The 23,534-nt window shown below is 32.9% G+C and overlaps 1 protein-coding gene across 9 annotated transcripts in view; it reads right to left on the reverse strand.

Moving 5' to 3' along the window:
- Positions 1-3,635: 3,635 nt before the first annotated feature.
- LOC106661095 (PDZ and LIM domain protein Zasp) overlaps positions 3,636-23,534 on the reverse strand; it is a 65,638-nt gene continuing 45,739 nt past the window's right edge. The window contains exons 2-16 of one of the 9 annotated variants that reach the window (XM_014384263.2): positions 15,098-15,249; positions 13,558-13,729; positions 13,377-13,504; positions 13,214-13,314; positions 11,261-11,453; positions 10,402-10,590; positions 10,222-10,330; positions 10,044-10,094; positions 7,887-8,007; positions 7,636-7,671; positions 5,271-5,355; positions 5,006-5,192; positions 4,824-4,944; positions 4,636-4,751; positions 3,636-4,580 (exon numbers count right to left, since the gene is read on the reverse strand). In XM_014384263.2, the coding sequence (XP_014239749.1) occupies positions 4,503-4,580; positions 4,636-4,751; positions 4,824-4,944; positions 5,006-5,192; positions 5,271-5,355; positions 7,636-7,671; positions 7,887-8,007; positions 10,044-10,094; positions 10,222-10,330; positions 10,402-10,590; positions 11,261-11,453; positions 13,214-13,314; positions 13,377-13,504; positions 13,558-13,729; positions 15,098-15,249 (1,839 nt within the window). In that variant the 3' untranslated portion in view covers positions 3,636-4,502. Of the gene's footprint in view, positions 4,581-4,635; positions 4,752-4,823; positions 4,945-5,005; positions 5,193-5,270; positions 5,356-5,715; positions 5,954-7,633; positions 7,672-7,886; positions 8,008-10,043; positions 10,095-10,221; positions 10,331-10,401; positions 10,591-11,260; positions 11,454-11,741; positions 11,890-13,213; positions 13,315-13,376; positions 13,505-13,557; positions 13,730-15,097; positions 15,250-23,534 lie in introns of all 9 variants that reach the window. The other 8 variants (XM_014384256.2, XM_014384259.2, XM_014384258.2 and 5 more) reach the window with 8 other exon arrangements.

The raw sequence follows: 23,534 nt of genomic DNA on the forward strand, positions 1-23,534 counted from the left end.
TGAGATGGTCTGCAGGGTGAAGAACCAATTATTTAGGTCTGCCTGTTCTTTCTGGTTTGGCCTGTCAGATGCGCTTTGGCTTCTCACCATCTTCAGTGGTGGATCTGTGAAATTCATTTTGAAATCCAGAACAGACCCTGTGAGGGTAGGTGGACCAAAATGATTAGTAAGTATTAAAATATATTTCCTCAATTCCTTAAATACTCTAATACTTTTTTTTAAGTATAGGCAATTATCTATCGCTTTTTCCTATTTTTCAACTTTTCAATCATACCACTGTATAACTTTGAATTAAAAAAACAACTATATTTCACAATTTCCATCTGGTTTCTAAATTTCTTTCCTTTCAAAAATGTATAATTGACTGGAAAGTGGAAAGACTTGATATCAGGGATATAAACAGGTTAGTAGCAAAACTGTCACATGAATTACGTGCATGGGCAATGTTTTGCCCATATTTTATGTTGATTGATTAAAATTAAATCACCTTTCTTTTTTCTTCTGATACCTCCTTTAAAAAAGAATATAACTGGGTACAAAATAACAATAGAAAGAATTCTGCTGAATTTTAAAAGAATTGTAAGAAGAATATAAATCTTAAGGAGCGTTCATGAACAAATTCTATTGTGAAAACCTTTGGTTCAACCGAGTTGATCAACTTTTTATTTGAGACTTCCATTTAAGTCCTGAGCCAATCCTTTAAGTTGAAACGCCTTGAAACATGTGAGCTTCTTGTTGACTGTTTCTTGATCAACTATTACTGAAGGTGAAGTGTTTTGTTTTTTGTTTCTAAAAATTATCATAGGTATTGGAATGCCCAATTTATATTTACATATATAGATCAATTGTCTTGAAAAATTTCATGATTTCTGTGACGAAGCTCATTGAAGAAGTTATAAAAAAAAAATTTGGGTGACACACTATTTTCCTGGATATAGTGAACCTTTGAAAACATGCTTTTTGTGGTAAATGAAAAGGCTTGAATAAAAGTAAGAAATTAGATAAAATAATATTAAACTATTTTGAAAATAAATTATAGCACTTATTAAAAAAATATCAAGCCGTAATTAGATGACCAACTCTAATGAAATTTAAGGGGGAAAAAAAATCAAGCTTGGTCCTCCAAAGTGTTCCCTCGATGAGCACCTAGAATCCCTCAGCAACTTTCTCTTTTTCGATTTTGCAATGCTCACTTCCTCAAGGTCCTCTGCAATCCCGCACAACCAAAAGAAAATTGCTAAACTTCAGGAATTCAACTATTTTGTTTCTTACGCTTATTCACAGCATACTGTCGTGATCGTAGCTTTTTTATTTTTATTTGATTTTTAAATTTAAGTGTAGACACTTGTCACTTGACAGAAAAACAGCAATCAAGTGATCTAGGGTTCCACCATCTAGGAAAGATTAGGGATGATCAAACAAAGAAAAAGAAATTGGTCAAACATAGTACAGTCATTGTCTTAATCGGGTAAGGAACCCTCTTCTATCATTTAAATCCTCCGAAGACAACCAATCGACCATGCTCTTGATACTTAGGAGTGTCTCTTATCATTTGACCACTGATTGTATTTTTAATGTCACGAGGCTGAATCACAGTGGTCAACAGGAACAAAAACATTATAATTGTAATAACTCTTCAATCTTTGAATCACATTACAATATATTAAGATTTTATGTTACATAAGTATTTCATACTGAAATTTATCAACAAAAAATATATAGCGTTGGTTCATTGTATCAAAACCCTTTAAAAAAATTTATTCTCTAAATTATAAAAAAAGAAATTTTTATTTTGGTAAAAGTGGAAGGAAAGGATGATATGGTATGGTAAAAAAGTATACTAGGAAGCGGGGTTTGCGCTCCCCAGGCCCTGCAGCCTTCTGGCTTATTGTACATTCCTAGTTCCTTAGTTTAGTAGCAATAGACTCAATCCTTCTCCTTAGAAGTATCAGGTAATTGACAGTCGCTGCTGCAATTTGATTCCCTAAGTTTTTTCCGTACGTTAGATTAAATCTCTATTGGGCTGTTGCTTCACATTCGAAGATGATATGAGTGGCTGTTTCCTCCTCCTCATTACATAATCTGCAAATGGGGTCATCGTTGTATATACCCAAGTTGTGAACATGTTTTCTCAGATGCCAGTGACCGGTTAGTAGTCAAACCACTCCTCTGAGTTTGGCCCTGTCCAATTGCAGCAGTTTTTGCCAGTCTCGGTGAGAGTTGTTTCATCATAAGTTTACTATGTCTAGCACTGCTAGAGTTTATCCACTTCTCCTTTTGTTTTGTTTCGATCCATTCTGCGATGGAGGATTCTATATTTGTTTTTGTTATCCCAAGTATAGGTTCGGGTCCTGTGTATGGTCTTGCAGATCCTCCTCTGGCCAGTCTGTTTTCTCCTTGCCCAAAATTCCCCTGTGCCCTGGCACCCAAGATATCATCAAGTTGTTGTTTCCCCAGGTTTCGGAGATTTTGGATGCATTCACTGACTAATTTTGATGTGATTCTTTTACATGCTACTGAAGTGTACTTCCCTAATTGCTCATGTTTTGGGCTTGTACAGAAAACGCCTGATCCGGTTCCTTCGTTTGTTTTGGAGCCATCTGTGTACTGTATCATTGTATCTGATGCTCTCCTGTGTTCTTCCTCTCCTTTATAGTCCGTTGAGACTTTGTAGGAAGTTGTGAAGAATGATTCCGGGATCATATAATCAGTTCTCATTTCTAATAATGGGTGTCTGATTTTGTTGATTATGGTTGTATGCCTGAATTGTTTAGTTCCTTTCCAATTTAATTGTTTCTGGAGCCTAAGTGAGCTTTTCCTAGCCTCTCCTTGTATAAATATTTCCAGTGGAGGCAGGTTTAGCAAAGTTTCTAATGCATTTGTAGGGGTTGTTCTCATAGCCCCTGTGATACAGGTTTGCTAGTCTTTGTATGCTGTCTAATGTTTGGGTAGCTATTTTTTTTTGAGCTTTGTTCCACTAGATTAGTGATCCATAGGCTATTATCTTATTCTTATTACTGCTGTGTATATCCAATAGGCCATTTTCGGTCTAAGGAAAGGACAGTCTGGCAAAATTAAATTGTTTTATTGAAGAATCTTTACAAATTTTAATTTACTGATCATCAAATTTAAAAAGAAAAATCTTTTCTAAAGGAGTTCTAAGAAAATATTGGCCCTTCGTACCTCATTTTTAGTAGGTAGAATTGATTGATTCAGGCGCTTTTATTTATGTTTTGCTTTTGTTGGCATAAACCATGTTAGGTTGGTTTTAAAAAACTGCAAAACTGCAATTTGAACTAGTATTTTCAACATTGATTATGATATTTTTTATTTTAAAACAGATTTTGACAAAGGACAAGACAGAAGACATTTTGTTTATTATTTTACAAGGGTTTGCAACAGCAGAATTTTGAAAAAGGCCCATTGGTATTTTGGGTTCGAATAGAGCAGCCCTGAATTCAAATCCAGTCCTTTACCTTACAATGATGAGTGGCGTGTCCACACCTTAATCGTTGTGGCCATCGATGACTCCTGTTAATTTTGCATATATTTTTTTAATCGTTTTAGATTTTTTAAGGAGGGGTATATCTATGAACTAAAAAAAAGGAAACGTACGAATTAGAAATTCAAATAGCTTGGTTTGAAATAAAATATATTTTACTCATTACACAAAAGTGAGAATAAGCATGATTACCTAAGTGATTATTCTTAAGGGAATAATGACAGTAATATAATCTATTATAATTTAGTTCAAAAGCAAAAAGCAAAAAAAGGTATTTTTTTGTAAAGAAAATTAATTCCCAAGTGTACATGGTTCACTGGTATTTTGAATTTAGCATTTTTTTTTAAAGAATTAAATAATGAATATATTAGAAACAACATTCCAAGCAGCTAACACTAAAATGCACACACCATAGTTAAGATTCTTTTTTAATAATTGTTTTATTTCATTATTATAACTTGTATTTACATTAAAGTAAACGTGTTTCAAGCTAAAGTGTAGTAAACATAAACTAAGTAAATGGATACAATTTGTTAATTCAATCCACATATTCTGTCCAATATGTTTATGAATTCAATTTATCCTAATTATTTAAAACAATTTAGTAACGTATACATTATCCACTTTGCTGACATTATATCAGATTAACAATTAGATTACATATGTACTAAATAACACAAAACAAATAAAGCTTTGATGAGAAGAATAGAGCAATAAGAAATTACACATTTTAGGGGGAAAAAAAGAAAAAAATGAAAATGGTAACTTTACTGTGGAGACATTAAATAAATGTTACTAAGTACTTGTTAAAATTGAAAACTTCTCTGTGGTTAAACTTTCAGATTTTCTTCTCAATAAATATATTTACATTTTTTCTCAATACACTGACAAAACTTATTAACTTTTTGTTCATTCTTATAGACAGACAGAAACGTTTTAATGAAACATTTTTTTAAGATTATTGTTTTGACTAGCCTATACACAATGTAGTAAGGATAAATTAACGACCGTGTGTTTTACAATATGGACGTCCACCTTTTGCGATGAAGCTCTGCCCTTCAAGATTTTTCTTACACAACTGTAAAGAATTGCATTAGAGGTTGAACAAATTTTGCTAATTGTGATATACATACACTGCAGTTGAAACATTTGCTGTGGTAGTTGTTCTTGAGAGCTTCTACCCAACGGTCACCGGCTTCAATTGGAAATCCACAAGCTATGCACTTTGTTGTAAACAATTCATTCCAATCTGAATGACAAACATTAGATAAGTTCATTTTTTATCAATTTAATACGAAATAGCTTTAAATTTTTAATTTACCATTTTCACAGTAAGGAAGATTGTCTTCGAGGAAAAATAAATCATTGCCAAACAATTTATCACAGTAAGAACAGCTGAAACATTGAGGGTGGAAATGTTTGCCAATAGCGTTCAAGCAGTCCTATAATAAAATGTATAATTAAAATATCGAACTATAATTTTATTCTTTTAATTTATCATACTCCTTTGATTTTAGTGTGGCATTTGTCGCAAGTCGGTGCAAGATACTGTTCAAAACAGTACTCGCAGTATAGACCATCGGGTTCTTCTACAAAGCCAATATCCTGAAGTGGGCGCTTACATTTGGCATTGCAACACATGAAATGGTCAGGGCACCAAATTTTCCCCAATGCTGTTATGAATGGTCCTCTGGACATTAAGAACAATAATTAGAAACAATATTTATGCACTAAATAAGCATATAATATTATTAACTCACACTGTTACCTTTTTATTGTGTTATTACATTGATTACAGACTGGCAACAAATCCTTTTCTACAGAGTCAGTTTGTGAAATAACTGCTTCATTAGCTGTTATGTATAAAGACATGCATTATTAGAAAAAAAAACAAAAAAACAACGTTATAAAAACCAAATAAAATAATGAAAATTGGTTAAAACACTTGAAAAAAATAATTATTAACTAATAACTATAAACATAATTATTATAGAAACACTTTTTATTATAAGTTGATTTATTTTATTGGTTGCTGTAATAAGAAACGTCTTAATCATGGAGTGGTTACATTTTCATTTGTTAAAATGGTAAATTAGTCATGGAGAAGTTTTTAATTTTAATCAAGCAAAATTATCACACGTAAATAAACAAAAACATAAAAAACAGGAATTCCCAAGCTATAAGTGCTCACAGTCAGCCAGAAGCGATTGTACCTTATTTGACCATTGCAGTGACCACAGAGGGGGACCCTGCCTCCAGCTGGTACTGCGGCGTTTAGGACACCTCTTCCTCTTTTAGGAGCAGAAGAGCCGGCCATGGCACCACTCTTCCCTCCGCCAACTCCTCCTCCGAAACCACCTCCCATACCGCCACCTCCCATACTGCCACCTCCCATACTGCCACCTCCCATACCGCCACCTCCAAAATTGTCACCTCCCATACTGCCACCACCTGCATATTGGGATTTGATGGACTAGGAGTGACACCACAAAAACCAAGATTGGATTTGGACAAGGGTATAAAAGAGGTTGAGGATGTTTTGAAAGGGAAGAAGGATAGAATTTTTTAAATTTTGGTTGAATTTGCTCCATTTAACCAATTGTTGATTGGTTTTTTTAAGCACCAATTGGGTTTTGTGTAAAATAGCGAAATTCCAAATTTTGACTTTCTAGAGTCAAACTCAGTGCATTTGTACCAATTATGTTTGAGAAGCCGTGGGGTGTAATTTTGTATTTTGTTGCCACCCTTTAACAGTAAAGCATATTTTTATTTAAAATTTTGAAACTTTTGAACCTAATTGTACACAGCCAGCCTTATTCTGCACAGTTTTCAAATTTCCCTTCTAAAATTTATTTTCCTTCATATTCAAATCACCATCTAACAACCCAGAAAGTTGGTTGTGTTTGTGCAACTCTGAAGTTTTATTTTTGATTTTTGATATTGGAATAATGAGCTAGGCTAGATTTTTTCTAATTTTTTGTTGCTGGTTTTTTGAAATTTCTTAGAAATCGACTGTTTGACATATAAGTAAACTATATGAATATTTTTGGAAGATCCTGGAGGAATAAGTGAGGAGTAGAAAAGATCAATATATTATGTCAGATATTTGTTTTGTTGATAATATTCAACAATTCTGAACGATGAATTTCATACCCAGTTTGAGAAGTACCATGTAACTTTTTTCCCAATGTTTTTAATAATTTACTCATAAAGTCAGTACATCAAGATGTTTTATTTTTTAACCATTTTTTTGCTAAGTACTAATCCTATAATGTTTGTAATGTTGTAATGTTCTGAAGGTAATTTGATTTGCTATGATTATTGGGGTTCCTTGGAATGTATTACATTTCGATTGCATTTTTTTCAAAAATTTTTTATACTTTGACAAGTGGAGCATTCTTGATTAAAAGGAAATTAGGATTTTTATTCGGAAGTTGTTCAATTGGACGATTGGAGTTTTATTATGAATTACATGCAATGCAGAAAGAAAATTAATGTTAAAGTTTGTTAAAAGAGGAAGACAAAAATAATCAGAAAAACTATAAAGAAAGCATGACATTAGAAAGAAAATTAAAACTTATTTTTATTACATTTTCTCAAAATAGCTTGGGTTTTCCTGCTTCATTAATGAAGTAGTATAAAAAAAGGTACACATTTTAACAACTCGAAAATTTAAATAATATTAACGTTCTAAAAGCTTAAAAAACAAAAAAGAAAAAAAAAGAATAAATCTGAGAGCTGCTCATAAGTATTAATTTCTACTTAGTTTCAAACTTTCGACATGGAAAAGGGCCTAGGTTTGGTGTTGAAAGAATTGAATGCTGAAAAAGAAATAATAATTCTATATTACAACAGATAAAAATCACTTAAAATTTAATTAGAAAAAAGAAGAAAAAAACAAAATATGTCCCCCTCTTATGAAACAGCTCTCAATGACATTATATTCATTATGTGTATTTGATACAAGGCCCAGTTAAATATATTAATTTTAAACTGTGTTTTTATTCTAATAGCCACATTATTTATTACGATACCCCAGTAGGAATTCAATTCGTTAATAGCATTGTACAGTTACTTGTTATGAGAGATTCCCATATCTTTGCATTACATGCGTTTTTATGGAATAGTCATACCTCTATAGTTGGAAGTGGGTTTCAACGGTGAGAAACCTAAATTTAAACCAGTCTGTATGTATTTTTTTTTTTTAAACAAAAGTCTTGTTCCATCAAGTTTTTGTTTTAAAATTTCGTTTTTTTTTTAGGGGTTTAATTCGTTTTGTGCATAATCATTCTTATTAAATCAGGGTGTTGTACGCTATTTCAAAAGCGTACAACCAACATTAAAAATGTACTAATAAAATAACAGAGAAGTTAATTTTGCTTACCAGGCTTGGGGAAATTAGTCATCGGAGTAGACGGAGCCGAAGGCAAGTTGAAAGGCACCATAGTGGGAGTGCTGGGTGCATTTTGGCTTCCAAACGGCTTTGGTGCTTGATTGCTTGAAGTCTAAAATTCAAATTATAGAATTAATTACATTGAAAGTTGTATACAGGATGAATTTAACCCCTTACATTTTTTTTATTGGGGTGTTTTTGGGCAAAAAAACCGAGAAATGTAAATTTTTATTTTTTGTCTTGTTTCTCACAAACCAAAAAGTTTTGATCTTACTCTCCTGGATAATAAGATTTGGACAGGAACTTAACTGTTTAAAATGGCAAACTCTATAATATACAGCTTTTAAAAGGTTGGTGCAAACGGGTTTTAATTTCGAACAACCTTCTCAGGTTTTTCGCAAAAAGTTTGTTATGAACATTATTTTTTACATATATAAAAACTTCTTCAACGAAACAACAATTTTTTTGTTTATCATTTTAACTGACATTAAATTAATTGGTTTACATGTTTGAAACTTTCATAACAATTTCCTCAAATACTATCAACTACCAAGACCCTCTGGGTCCAGCCTTGTACAAAATTTGTTTCACTTTCCCTAACAGCAGAATCAACTTCACTTTTTCTTGTAATGTACGAGTCATTCTTATGATGCACGGTGCAAATTAAGTCAAAGAATGTAAAAACTCAACTTGAGAGTGGTGATTTTTACGATAATGCTATAGTTAACGTAAAAATAGTGTTATAATTTACATCAGTACGTATAATTCACTATGTATTAAAACATTTCAATTTTTTTTTGATTACTCAAAAGCCTAAAGCTTCAACAAATCAATTTTTATTTAATTTTGTTTGTCAAAGATTAATTTATTTTAAAATTTGAATTTTTGGACCATCATTCACACCAGACTGACTTGTGCTTTACTGAGCTACATCTAGAATGTCCTGTTAGTCAATGTTTTTTTTGGAAATTATTTGCAAAATTTTTCTCTTGTTACATGAGCAATTAATTTACTATGCATGGAAAGGAAATAAATTGATTGAAGAGATTTCATTTTACCGAAAAACTGTTCAGAATTTTTTTTGCAAATAATTTGATATTGGTTACTCAAAATTAAAGCCTGTTTACTCTGTTGAATTCAGACTCAAAAAACCTTTGACTTGAAGAAAAATATGTTGCTATTTGAATTGGTTAAAGTTCCTTTCGTACCCTGTTTTCCTGGAAAGTTAGATCAAAACTTTCTGGCTCATGAGAAATTAGAAAAAAAAGGAAATTAACATGTCTTGAGGTCAAAAATGCCTCAATAAAAAGTTATACAGGGGGACAGAAGTTAAACTCACCCTGTATAAACTATTTGTTAGCTTTGACAGTAAGTCCTATGATTAAACTATAATACAAACCGAAATTAACATGCTTTAAAAGTAATTCTATGCAAAAAGCATTGAATATTGAAGATTATTGAATTAATGATTCTAGAAAGATTGCTGATCTACTTGTTTCGTGATAATAGTTGCTAATATGTTTATAAATTTTGCATAACTAACAATACGTAAAAGTTAATTTAAGAAATTTATAGTACCAAGTTAAATTTTTTACTTTTGTATCATTTATAAACATAAGATAGAAATAAAATCAGGAATAGTATTTTAGGTAAAACGAAATTTTAACTTTTTGTAATGAGTTTTAAAATGGTTTAAAAAAAGGACCTTTTTCGACTAGATGTGGTTATTATTATCAAATTATTTTATGTTTTACCAAGGTTACTAAAGAATCTCGATGAAATATTAATTGTACTTTTGTTCATCAGTTCATCAAGATAAATAATTCAAATTCTTACTGTTGTTTTGAATTGTTGTAACTTGTATAATGAAGAGTCAATTTACATTAGAAATAAAGTAACAAAAGCTGTACAAAATTATAATTAACAGAAATATGATTCAGATTGATAATGAAAGTAGGCACATTGAATAGAAAATGAAATGCGGATTCAGTCGAAATGAAAATTATAATCTGAGTTATAGAAATATCTACTGATTGTTATTGAAAAACTTTTTCACTTTGCGACAAAATAGGACAAAATAGAATGATGTAGGTGAAAACACACAAATATACTTTGGTTTTAATCTTTTTTTTTTTTTTTAAAGTGTACCTGACCACCATATCTTGGGAAAACGACATGACGGGTGCCCAGTCTAGGTGCCTGGAAATTTACCCGAACCAATACATTTTCAAGATCCATTTAATAAAAAGTGTGTTAGTTTAGTTTCAAAATTGTATTCCAAATATTTCAACTCCTTAAGGTCGGATTGATTCTATATATCGCTTACATGGAATGGCATCGGTGCTACAGTTCCAGGTTGAGGTGATTTAGGTCCTGCAGTCGGCACTGATGGGATTGTAGGAACATAAGTACTACCAGTTGGAATCCTTCCACCACTGCAATAAACATTATTTTGAAAATATCCATTTTGAAACACTTTAAAATAATATATAAAAAAAATATTAACGGTGGAACTGTGACAGGCTCCAAGTTTGGTGCTGGAGGATTCTGCCTCGCTGCCATTTTTGCATGGACATCACAGTAGAGCTTATTGTTTATATTGTAATATCCCACATTTTTCAAAGACGTTCCGCAGGTCGCACATTTGAAGCATTCCACATGCAGATTCTTTTCTTTTATTCTTACAAATACTCCGCTGCAAATCCATAAATTGAAATATTTCAGTATGTAGTTTAAAAAAAAAGACATGTTTTATGTTTTTAAAGTGTCTCTTTAACTGGAGTTTATGGAGGCTGTTCAAATGTAATTATAATCAATATCAACTTAATAAAATTTATGTCATAAATAACTTAGATATGATTAGAGTATTTTTCTTCTATTGTGAGACCTCTTTTACTTTTGTTATACTGCTGCATCGTTTGTATGAGATGAGAGTGATATATACATGAGGAAAAAAGTTTTACTTGTTGAATGAGTATTAGACAATTATAAGAGTAATGCATTACTCCAAAAAAATTTAGTGAAGAAAAATTTAATTTCAGAAGAAAAGATACAACAGGAGAGACAAAATCATGCTTCAAAAATTGATACTTTGTTTTAAAAAAAAAATTGGGAAAAAGTAAAAAAAGAAATACACAAAAATATATAGGAGGTGAAAGAAAATAGATCATGCTGCTTGCTACTACTAACTAACCAAACATAATAGAGAAAGTAGACAAAATAGGAAGTGCATTTGTGGATAATATAGCAAACAATTTCTGTGAGATCCACATAAAAATTTTCGACAAAACAAAAGATAACATCACTTTTGTTAGAAGTGCAGGGTTTACAGGGTTTTTTCTTAATCACATCGATGTACCACTCACACGATGTGTTTGCCACATTCTGAACAGGAAGGACTCCCCGGCGTTGAGGAGGGCGGTGGCAAGTTTGGCTTGTCTTGTGGTAGCTCGGGTGTGCCCATCTGTCGAGCTATTGGAGTCAGTGGTCGTGGGGATGTAGTTCGACCACCCACGGCATGACTTGTCATCGAGAAATACTTCGTATTCGACAAGGGAGCTGACAAATTGTAAAATAATTTCTAAATTTATATTTAGTTGATACTAACATATTTTGTTTCATGCACTTGAATACTATTTGTAAAAGCCTGCTTGCCTCCTTTCTCCTATCGCTGAAATTGAAACAATTAGTACTGTTGATTAGCAAATGTACATAACACTGGCTTGTCCCTTAAAACTCAGCTTTAAAATATATTCAAATTCGTTTTTACTTCAAGGTTCAACTGGCACACAATCAATTACATACCATTGCTTCATCAACAGCACTACACGTTACAAGTTTACTTACACAATTAATCTTTCACAATCTGCACATAGATTTTGGCCTGGAGGAAGTACGGTCTGAGGGCTTGACGGTGGTCTCGCTTCTGGCGGAGCTACATGCCTCAGCCCAGTGACTGTAGGAAGGTGTGTGGTGGGAGAGCTCACTACATGTTCTAAAAAACAAATTGTTTAATCACATCTGCATGCACGTTAACATGCTCAAAATCGCATATTAGAACGAACAATTAGAATTTAACTATTCATATTATTCTTATATTAATCACAAAAATAATTATTTATGTTGTCATTCCAAGAAAAACACATTTATTTATACTAGAAATATAATTTATATGCGTTTCATATTGCTAACATTATTACTTTGTGTAAATTTACAAGTTTTCATGTTATCTTAATAAATATTAGTTAGAAAGAATGCACTAATAATTTTTTATTAATTAAGACAGCCAAAAAGTATAAAGTTTCATGCAACATCGGTTGCACTACTTTAGGCACTTTATATGTTATTTTATTATTATTTTTTAACGAGAGTATTTTAACTATGAGATTATACAATCTCGGGATTACAATGTTTTTGAAAAAATCATGCAATTGATAACAATTTTTAATAAAAATTTGAATTTTTGAGATCAATTACTGACAAATTTGAAGATTAAAGAAATAAAAGTTGATAAACTCCCCAAAGCCATGAAAAGAGGAGCTGGGAAGATGGCCCCAAAATGCATTGCGGAAAAATAAAAAGAATAAAAAAGAAGAAAGGTTGTTAAGTTCATTATCCTCGCCACTTCCAGAAAATAAAAATATTAATTTAAAGAAATTTACATCTTTTTTTTAAAACATGCTTGACATTATACTGTGCATATCAAATGCCAATTTTCAAAGTGCCAAGTTTAATACAAATAATCAATCCATTACATATTACAAAACATGGACATTTTTCTAAAAATATATTTAAAAATTTACAATCAATATTTTTATATGTGAACAATTTTATCCAAAGAAGGAGGAAGCAATCTTTCAACATTTCAAAAATTCATCTTACAAACTAAGTTTCAAGTTGTTCCATGGTGGAACTACTTCATTTACAAACTAGTTAAGAATTGTGTAAACTGAGAAAGTTTTTTTTATGATTAAACAATTTGAAGTGCACATCAAGTATTTTCTGATCAAAAGTCATTGCATGTCATTACCAGCGAAGCATTATTTATTGATTGCTTAGTTTTGTCCAGATGTGCAATTCAACAAGAAAATATATTAGCTTTAAAAATGATTTAATAGATTAATAAACATCAATGAAAGTGTGCAAAATTAACTTTTGAAAAAATAAAAAATAAATTGTATCTAGTAATACTATTTTCTTTTTTTAATTAAATAAAAATATTTTACTTTTGCTGAATTGTTTTCTCAATATTAAAACAATCTCATGTTACAAAACTAGGTCTAATTAAGAACATTTGAACCAATTAAGCAAAAGCATACCTGGCTCTGGGTCTTTTGGTTCTTTTTCAACTTCTTTTATCATTTTGAACACTTCACTCTTCTGAGAATCGTATGTCTTTTCATTTTTCATGAAATTTACTCTAAAAAGAGAATCAGACTGTAATTGCTTGTACTTAATTTACATTTTTAAAATCATTTTTACCCAATGGCTCCACCAGCTAGAACTTCAGCTTGTGCAGACAGAGTCTCGGCGATTGTCGCCTCGCTGTACATGCCCATAGGAGAGTTGTACTGTTTGTTAACGATAGCTTTAACATCTCCTCCGTTCACCTATCAATAAATTATTAAAATAACATAAAATCTTAAAAATATATTAATTTTACCTGATGTACACCAGCAAAAGGTTTTGGTGTAACATTGTGCCCAGAAGGCATTGGAGTTAAATTTGGCTTAGCAGCAAGTGATGTCTTTGTCACCGTCTGCGGTGATCTTCCACCAGGGCTAGGCATAGCTCCCACAGGAGTGACTGATGGTTTCCATGTTGTTGTCCCTCCTCTGGATCCAACATAAACTTGATTAATGAAGAGTAATTATGATTTTGAAAAAAAAAAAAAAATGAAGTGAGCCTTTAAACTATGATCAGAAAAATGAAGAAAAACTGGACTTTAGTATAAATAAATAATTTTATATTTGTGTAATATATATGTGAAATACTTTTGTTTTATACCTACTCTCCTATTTAAAAAGTGTAGTCTTTTGTACAATTTGAACATAACTATTACTAAGTCTGGACTACTTTTGTCTTTCCTTTTTCTTGTATATTTTATTGGTGAGTTTGTATGTTTGGTTTTCTAATATTCATTGATGAAATAATACTGTTTGACGATTGTGCCATTTTTATTTGTTATATTGCAAGAATTGCATTCTTTGATATTCTTCTTGAATTGATGTATGTGCTATTCAATCGAGGTGATTATTGAGCAATTTTTTTTTTGTTCTATTTAATTCTTAGTTTATCCTTGTGTGTTTGTGTGATATGTATTTTTATGTTAAGATGTCAGTTTCTACAGTTGATTAAAAATGATGAATTTTAACAAATTATCAAAATTATAAAAAGCACAAATTACAAAGCATGTACATATATAATGTAAATAATTACATTATACAAATATAATGTAAATATAATTCATTACAGTTGATAAACATGTCCCCATCCATCCACACACACACACACACACACACACACACACACACACACACGCACGCTCGCTCACTTTCTCTCATTCACTCACTCGTTCGCTCACTCACTCACTTTCTCTCACTCACTCACTGTCACTCACTCTCTCACTCGCTCACTCATTCACTTTCTCTCACTCACTCATTCGCTCGCTCACTCACTTACTCACTCACTTTCTCTCACTCACTCACTCACTCACTCACTTTCTCTCACTCACTCATTCGTTCGCTCATTCACTCACTTTCTCTCACTCACTCACTCACTCACTCACTCACTTTCTCTCACTCACTCACTCACTCACTCACTTTCTCTCGCTCACTCACTCACTCACTCGCTCGCTCACTCACTCACTCACACACTCACTCTCACTCACTCACTCACTCACATACGCACCTACATTATAAATGAAAAGGAAAAATCCTTAAGTCTGTCATGCATGTGTTCAACTGGATGAAACAACAAAATATGATTTAGGAAATTTAATTAAAACGTCTCTAATTATTATAATCATATCTTTGATTCCACGCAACTTTCGCCAATTAAGGGGCACTCAATCAGGCTTTTTTTAAGCTTTCCGTAAAATATATAAAAAATTGGACGAACTGTTGTCTGCTAGTGTTTAATATTATCTGGAGATGATTCATCAATGACAAAAAGCTTAATAAAATGAGTAACGCCAAAGTCACCTCTGGATCGTGAGCTCAAAGCCGTTTCCAGCTCTTACAATGGTGTCTTGGGCATCTTTATGACGCATGTCTTGCACATCGACGTTGTTGACTTTGATCAATGCGTCGCCGACTTGCAAACCAGCTCTTTCCGCCAGACTTCCTCCATTCACCTGAAACAGAAAAATATTCATATTATGTTTTATGTATAAAACTTGTCATTCAATAATAAAACTTTAGTAGATTAACAAATGATTTACATTGCATTAGTATCAAATTAAGTTGGACTTTCTTTGCTCGTCCATAAAATAAAGGAAAGGGCTTTTGCAAGTTGCCGAATAATCGGACACGCGATTACTTATGTATTCTCCTCGTTGGCATTTATGCAATTTGCCTAACTTCACCGATATGGTCATGTATATGAATGAAAGTAGACGTAATGCATTACGAAAAAAACCCAAAAAGAATAAAATGTACGTCGATCCGCTAGGTACAAATGATCAACATAGGAAAGGTCTCTGATTTCATTTTTAAAAGACGTTGCTCAAATGGCCATTGAATTTAATTTAACCCAGTTTCTTCAATAATGTTAAGATATCAAGTAATTTTATTCCATTTGTAGGACACTTTTATTAGCTGTCTTGGTTTTAGGTCTCGCGTCGAATGGTGAAAGTTAAGAAGTGGACAACGTGTGTGACAAGATCCGAAAATTATCTGTGCCAGGAAATAAACTCCAGGGCACGATAGCGTAATCTTTAATGCGAACTGGGTATTAAAATATTACCAACACACATTGGCAAATCATGTCTTATAAATCGGACACTTTGTCAGGTCAGGCGTTAAACATTTACAAGATAATCAAGTTAGATAAACCACTCAACAGTCATAAAACGTAAATTTCTTTACAAACTGCTTAATGAATACGCAGTTTGAAGAATCAGCTTATCAAACGTATTTCGGCCTTTCGCCACCGTTGTTGGTCTGTGTGTTTTAATGTAAATTGTGTCCTTTTATAATTTACAAAACGTGAAAGGGTGGGCTTTGTTTATGTTCTGCCTGAATCTTTGGTTTTTATTTTTTTTAAATATATTTACGTATTTTTTTAATTGTAGATATTTCTCAAGACCACATATTTTCCATTGCAATGGAAGTTCTCTATAATTATTAAAATGGTTCATAAGCCAAATAAATCTTCTGATCTTCCAAGTTCCTCTCGACCCATCAGTCTCCTTTCTACCTTGCCAAAATTCTAGAAAAAACTACTTCTCCGACGATTATTGGCAATAATTGAAATTTCTAATATTATTAAAATGAACAAAAACAGCATTGCTGGTGTGTTCTTGATTTAGAACAGGCCTTCGATCGAGTCTGGCTTTGAAAACTGAACAACATTCTCCCTCATACGTTCTCTCTCTTATACTGAGATCTTATCCGACTGACCTATTTTGCCGAGTCCATCAGGGAACTGAATTCCCACCTTATATGAGGGCGGGTGTTCCTCAGGGTTGCATACTTGGCCCATTTCTATTTTCAACATACACTGCAGATATTGCAGACATGATTACATTTCAACACATACAATCGCTGATGATACCGTGATTCTTAAACGTAATTCGGACCCCTCAATTAACACTTACAAAACCTGAATGAATTAACAGTATGGTTCACAAAGCGGAAAATGAAGATAAACCTAATGAAAAGTGTACAGATCATAAATGGAATCCCATCGCCTTCCACTGACCTTGTGAGTTATCTTAGAGTTTCATGGATCTGACTTGGAATCCGCATAAAAGATTGACAGGACAGCAAACAAACAAACGTTATAAATTATTAAAAAGACTACTTGATCCACGGTCAAACAAACTTTTAATTTACAAGCAATGATTAGACCTCTCTTTGTGAAGTGTGGGGCTCAACCAAGGATTCCAATTCCCAACGTCTCCAATCAATCCATTCTAAAATTCTCCGTCAAATTATAAAACTTCTTTTTACGTTTCAAATTACACTATTCATAATGACCTACTAGCACGACGTTTATCACTTCCAACCCTACCTGACAATCCTCCAAGATGATTGAAGGGAAAATGGCCCCGAGACCTCCTCATTGTGAGAAGATTGAAAAGATATAAGTGTGACGGAGTGTTGTCACTGGGCAACTTTACCTACAAGAGACTTAAATGATAAATTCAACATATATGAACATATTTACTTAATACAATATTTGTAGTTGTAAATCTCAAATAAATGCAATAATAAAAAATGTAGCGTATTTGATGGATGTATGTTTATTAGTTTAGTGTCTAGTGGTTTTAGTGTGTTTGTTCTTTTCAGTGCACTTCAGTGCTACCTGTTGTTTGTTTTGGTATTGGTTGAATCAAGGAAGTTTATGCTGACGAGGAAAAAAAACAAAAACAAACGAGAATGGGCGGACCAGGATCAAATTTCAGTTTCATCGCCTTGCACTCACCACGTCTGACAATAAACCAGACGTTCGGTTCAAATCCTCATCTTTTCTATAGAAACCGGCTTCTTCAGTCTACAGGGTTCGGGCGAATCCTACCTTTAGAATAAGACTTGTTTAATGCTTGAAATTTTGAGCTGTGAAATGTAAATTTTAAGTGACGAGGGCAAACAATGATGTACGTGTGCAGGTGATTGTTGATCCTTATTTGAAAAGGCTTTCGAAATTTCTTTTGTCCTACAACAAACGGCTCATAAACAGCGGCTCTCTTTGTATGTATTTAATTCGGTGGTAATTTGTCCCCTTTTGTCGGATTGCTAAAGCATTCCTGTCACGCTCGCTCTCCGCCGTAGGAGTGTTTTTTCCTGTTTAATTCTTCAGGAACGTCCTAGACAAAAAGGTGTTTTACCTAATTAAACACGATTCCAAATCCTCGGCTGCATTGTCTTCGCCTCCCTGCTTCACGGTTTGTTAGAAAGGATAATGCTTTTTCCCCGACGGAATCCCACGCATTTCTTTCGCTTCCGAACTACCACAAAATGTGAGGATGTTATACTGCCCACCCACTTGGCAGACGTTTTTTCAACGATTCAAGAAGTGTCCCTGAACGTTTCAACATTCCGTATTTCTAAGGACTATGCGAGTACCAGAACTTGATGGTATCTATGATGGATAACAAGAAGGACTTAGTGTTCTATCAGATATGTATCTTGATTGATATGTATTTGCTTTCTTTTATCCTTTCTAATTTCATTTTTGACAAAATCTAATATAAATGTTTAGTTTTAACTTTTATAAACATAAATTTTCTGAAACTCACTTATTTCTAAAACGATTAGAAACTTTTGTTACTGCCTTTGGGCGAATATGCCAGGTCGCCATTCGACATGGATTTTCCAAGGAGGTCAAAAGGTTTTATTTTATTTTTTTGTAAACTTTTCGGTAGCCTTTGACAGAGTTAATGGTAGGGAATTATTTTAAAGATATTTAATTTGGGAACATCGTCAAAATTTCATTACTGTAATAAAGTCTATTTTTAAACAAAAAGTGGCAGCTGTAAGATGACAAAATGGAATTTCCGAGTTCTTTAGTATAAACAGTGGTATGAGACAGGGATACATATTGAGCCCTTTATTACTTTCTATATTCTTTCCGACGATTTATCTGATTGTCTGGAGGGTGGAGTACGAGTTTCTTATAATGTTATTAAAATATTTATGTACGCTGACGACATTGTTATTATCTTGGGATTAATAAGTGGGATAAGGACACAAGTGCTTCGTTGGCGTCGAAACGCTGGGCTACATGTACTTTTGTCTTGAGGGGCCCAAAAAGACGAATGTTACAACGAGGCAAGTCTTCACTATAGGGTGGATGTTCTAACTTTTGCCATCCAATTATTGCTTTGTAGCGTAAGCGTATGCAAACTTAAATTCAGCACACAACGCACGAAGTTCCTAGATCCTACATCCAAATCCATTCACTTAATTTGGTGGTGGAGCTGAGAGCTAAGTCTATGTCTTCATCACCTCGGTGGGGTACTCAATATTCGCCATCGGCCCTCTCATATAACACATACATGCTATTAAATACATTCACCCTTAACAAACACTAGGTACACAAAAGTATCATATACAATAAAACTGCCCTGTTTCTTCCGAGAATCGGAACAGGGGTACCAGATACTCCGTGCTCAAGCACAATTCCCATACCAGGTGGAATTTCTAAGCGCTCTCTATATACAGCCAAGGAATTGCACCACTCAATCAGGGTGGCAAAGCGGATCTAACAGTGTCCGTGTGTTAACCTCGCATGGCTTATCCTTAATCGGGCGAGGATAACCATCGTACGAGCCTATCGACAGTGCTCTTGGTACACAAGAGCTTCTCTATTATGTTGTAATTCTTTTTTGCTTATATTGCTTTGCCGCTTTCTTCACGTTAGTTTTTTCTGTATTGTTTTTATTAATTGTTAACATTATATCAAAACTAGGTATCACACTCCAGATGACAGATATTCAAACAATACATCCTTTTGTATAGCTTCTTTATACTATGCAAATTCGTAATTATTCATAAATAAAGTATCCTATTATTATTATTAATTTTTAAAGGAGTTTTAACGGCTAAGGTCATTTTACGCCCTAACGTTTAAACCTTCTCTCTTAGTTCAATTAATTAATCTTTACGTAAGGTCTTGGTTGAAATGAAAAAGTTAGTGTCAAGAGCGGGATTCGAACCCACGACCTTCGGCTAAATACGCCGCTGCTCTACCACTTGAGCTACCTTTTTGTATTTAAATTGCAATTTTGGGCATTGTAGTTTATTACCACGCAATTTGTATTTTCTTTTATTTCATTTTTCCGCTCCGGCAGCCTCAAAAATTCCTGAAAAAAAAGAAAGAAATTTTCCACGCCGAACTCTCGTTCAAACACGAGCAGACAAACATTCAAAAGTATAAGAATTTGGGAAAAGGCCTAAATCTCATTATAAATTCCAATAAATTTAAGAAAACTGGAAAGTGCTCTTCGAAACAAACTTATTTTAAAAATATATTCCTGTTATTAATGAAACATCACAATAACAACAACAAACCGAGGGTCGATATGACCTCTACTGTGCGAACCCTGATAAAAAAGATAATAATAAATAATAATAATCCATTAGAGTTTGTGGTCCGATTGACCAAATAACTTCTCTCAATTAATTAATCAATTCAAATAATTAAGTATGTAAGTTTTTGGTTGAGATAAGAAAGTCAGTGTCACGAGCGGGATTCGAACCCACGACCTGCGGCTAAATACGCCTCTGATCTACCACTTGAGCTATCGTGACTTCGATCCACTCGGACACCAATTTCCCATCTCAACCCACATTTCGAAAACTGGCAAAAAGGAGGGAAAATTCAAAAGGTGGGTTGAGGTGGGAAGTTGGTGTCCGAGTGGATCAAAGTCATGATAGCTCAAGCGGTAGAGTAGCGGCGTATTGAGCCGAAAGTCGTGGGTTCAAATCCCACTCATGACACTGACTTTTTATCTCAACCAATACCCTCATAAAGATTAATAAATAATAATGTTTACTTAACAACAAAAAGAAATGTGTCCAAAACAAAGTAAACTAACCATTATACATCATGGTAAATATCGTCTGCTGAAAGTTGAAGCTACTTACCCCTGTAGTGTTTAATTGAAAACTAAAAGATCGAAGACTTTTAAGAATATATGAAGAAAAAAATTAAATAAAAAAACCTATTAATCGAAATTGAATTCCTTAATTAGATCAAACCGATAACACCAAGGCTATCTTAAGGAGACGAGTTTTGCACCAATAAAAAAATGAACTTTTTTACGTTTAATTCGACATAATATATAATTAGAAAAAATCACAAATTTTAGTATAAATTATTATAATAAAAGGATAATTACGTAGTTTGGTAACTTGCTAATGAATCATGATTTTTAGCTATTTTTAGAATATTATATGCCAGTGCGAAACTTGTGTAGGTGGATCTTACCCGTGTTATGGGTACACCAAGACTATTGATTATCTCTAAGGTTAGCTATTTATCTTTCGGAAATGAAAAAGCAAACTTGTTCTTCCAGGTGGTAGTAAAGCGATATGACTCTGGCAGTGTGCTCATAACCAGCAATCTGCTCTCATACGAGTTTCACACCAATAAAAAAACGAATTTTTATTTATTGGTGTGAAACTCGTGCAAAAGTAAGATTTTCTTGCTCGCGGTTCGCAAAAACATATTGAGAAAATTTGAATGGGTATGTCATGACTATGTAATATCAATTTATAAGACTACAGCCATCTTATTACGGCCAGTTTTCATTGAAGAAAGGCCAAAGTAAGTGCGGCATGGTAAAGGTGATGCCAGTCATAATTATGCAGAGGATATGTTGTTGTTCGGCTATCCGTTGATCAATAGCTTTAAATCAACAATGCGCTGCATGACTTGCTGCAACAGTATTACCTTTCCAAAACAGTATTAGCAATTCCTTCCATTCAGAAATTCAATTAGCTCGATTCTGGTAAGCTTCGTGTGTCCTGTATGAGGATATCTAAATTCAGTGAGGATGGGACAGACAGACAAGAACCTCTTCCTGAAAACCTCACAATGGAAATACACAGGGCACCTAATAACAAAATAATTAGTTCTTTAGGTTCAATAGTGAATTCATAGTAAATCTTATCAAGAGTTATGCAGGAAAACAGAGAGAAGTATGGTTAGTACTAGATCTATAATTTAGCTTTTTTCAACCAGAAAATCCAATGGAGCGAAGTGGACTATCCAAAAGTTAAAAATAATATAAATCTTAGTTTTTTCTTATTTTCAAAAATCAACGGATGAACGATTGTATTGGATGGGAAAGTTCTGAGAAATGAAAAAAAGGAATTGAAATCGTTAATACGAGAACAGATCTGGAAAAGTTGTTTGGGCGGGTGGGTTCTAAAAACAGAACGAATATTCGTACAGTGCCCGGCCTTCGTCGGCCTCAGAATCCTCAGATGAACAAATAACACGGTTTAACTTTTATCGCTTAAATTATCAGACAACTAAAAAGAGAAAAAAAAGAACGTCGGATTGTGACATCGCCCAAACTCGCTCCTACAGGAGGAAGTGCAACGCTCATGGGAAGAATATGACCCCGGCCATAAAAGGTACATGACGCAATCGAGTCCTTGTCACTTGTCGTTCACAAACGGGGAAGTTTGGAGTATGCAAATCGAAAAGAAACTGAACTTATGCAGCTTTACAAAAAAATCATTTAAAGATGTCAAAGCACCCTCTTCGATAGATATTATAGAAATGTTCTTAATTTCCCTCAAATTTAAGTTACTTACAAACTTCAAAATAAACCCAAAACAATTTACAAAATAAAAAATCTTTACATTGATATGTACCTGAAACATTTTTTGCAGGGGATTTGATACAAATATCCAATTTTTTGTAGAAAAACATCGGTACGAAATAACATAAAAAATAGACACAATTTCTTCGGTCATGTCCTTTGCCAAAATCTCTATTTTAAGATTAACAAATATAATCAGTGCTGAAAATATTAAATAAAATTGTTTTTGAGTACTTTATTTATATCATGGAAAGAAAAAAAATCAGTTCCACCTTCAAAAAATCAAATCCGATAGAACGTTTTCCGGTAATTTCTTTAAAAGTGAATTTTCCGATTAGAAATAATTATTCAATTTAATAGTCAATAATTAATGTATTCTGCCATGTCTTTTGCCAAAATCTGTTTCAAAAGAGAAATTTATTTATTGGGTTGTCCGGAAAATAATGCAGGATTTTGGTATTAAACAAAAAAAAAGAAACTAGTTACTTTAAAGCAATGTTCTTTAATCAAAATAATTTCCCATNTACAAATGAGTAATCCTGTAAACGTAAACAGAATATTTTATATAGATTTTTTTTAATGAAAACTTAAAATCCTGCATTATTTTCCGGACAACCCAATAATAATCAGTGTTGAAAATAATAACTAAAAACTTTTGAGTATTTTTTTAACCAATCAAACTAACTTTATGTCATCGAAAGTAAATCACAAAAATAAAAGTACCTGAATCTTTCCTTTACTTTCAAAAAAGCAGGTCTGAAGTGACAATATTTTCTTCCAACTTCTTTAAAAGAGATTTTTCTTTTTAAATTTGGTGATAAATTTATTATTGAGTATTTTTGTAACCAACCAAACTTAGTTTACGTCATCGGAAGCAAATCACAAAAATAAAAATTCCTGATCCTTCCTTTACCTTCAAGCAGGTAAAAGTGCAATATTTTCTTATAACTTGTTTAAAAGAGATTTTTCTCTTTTAAATTTGGTGATAAATTTATCAAAGTTGTAAAACTTTGAAGATGCCGATGATTTCAACGTATAATTCACCAATAAAACAATTTGCTTATACCAGACGATCCTGCCTTTCTTTTTTTTAACCAAAAGTACAATTTGTGTTTTATAATTTAAAGACTACATTTTTT

Source organism: Cimex lectularius, unplaced genomic scaffold, assembly GCF_000648675.2.
Source record: "Cimex lectularius strain Harlan isolate CLEC.00 unplaced genomic scaffold, Clec_2.1 scaffold194, whole genome shotgun sequence".
Taxonomy (NCBI): Eukaryota; Metazoa; Arthropoda; class Insecta; order Hemiptera; family Cimicidae; genus Cimex; species Cimex lectularius.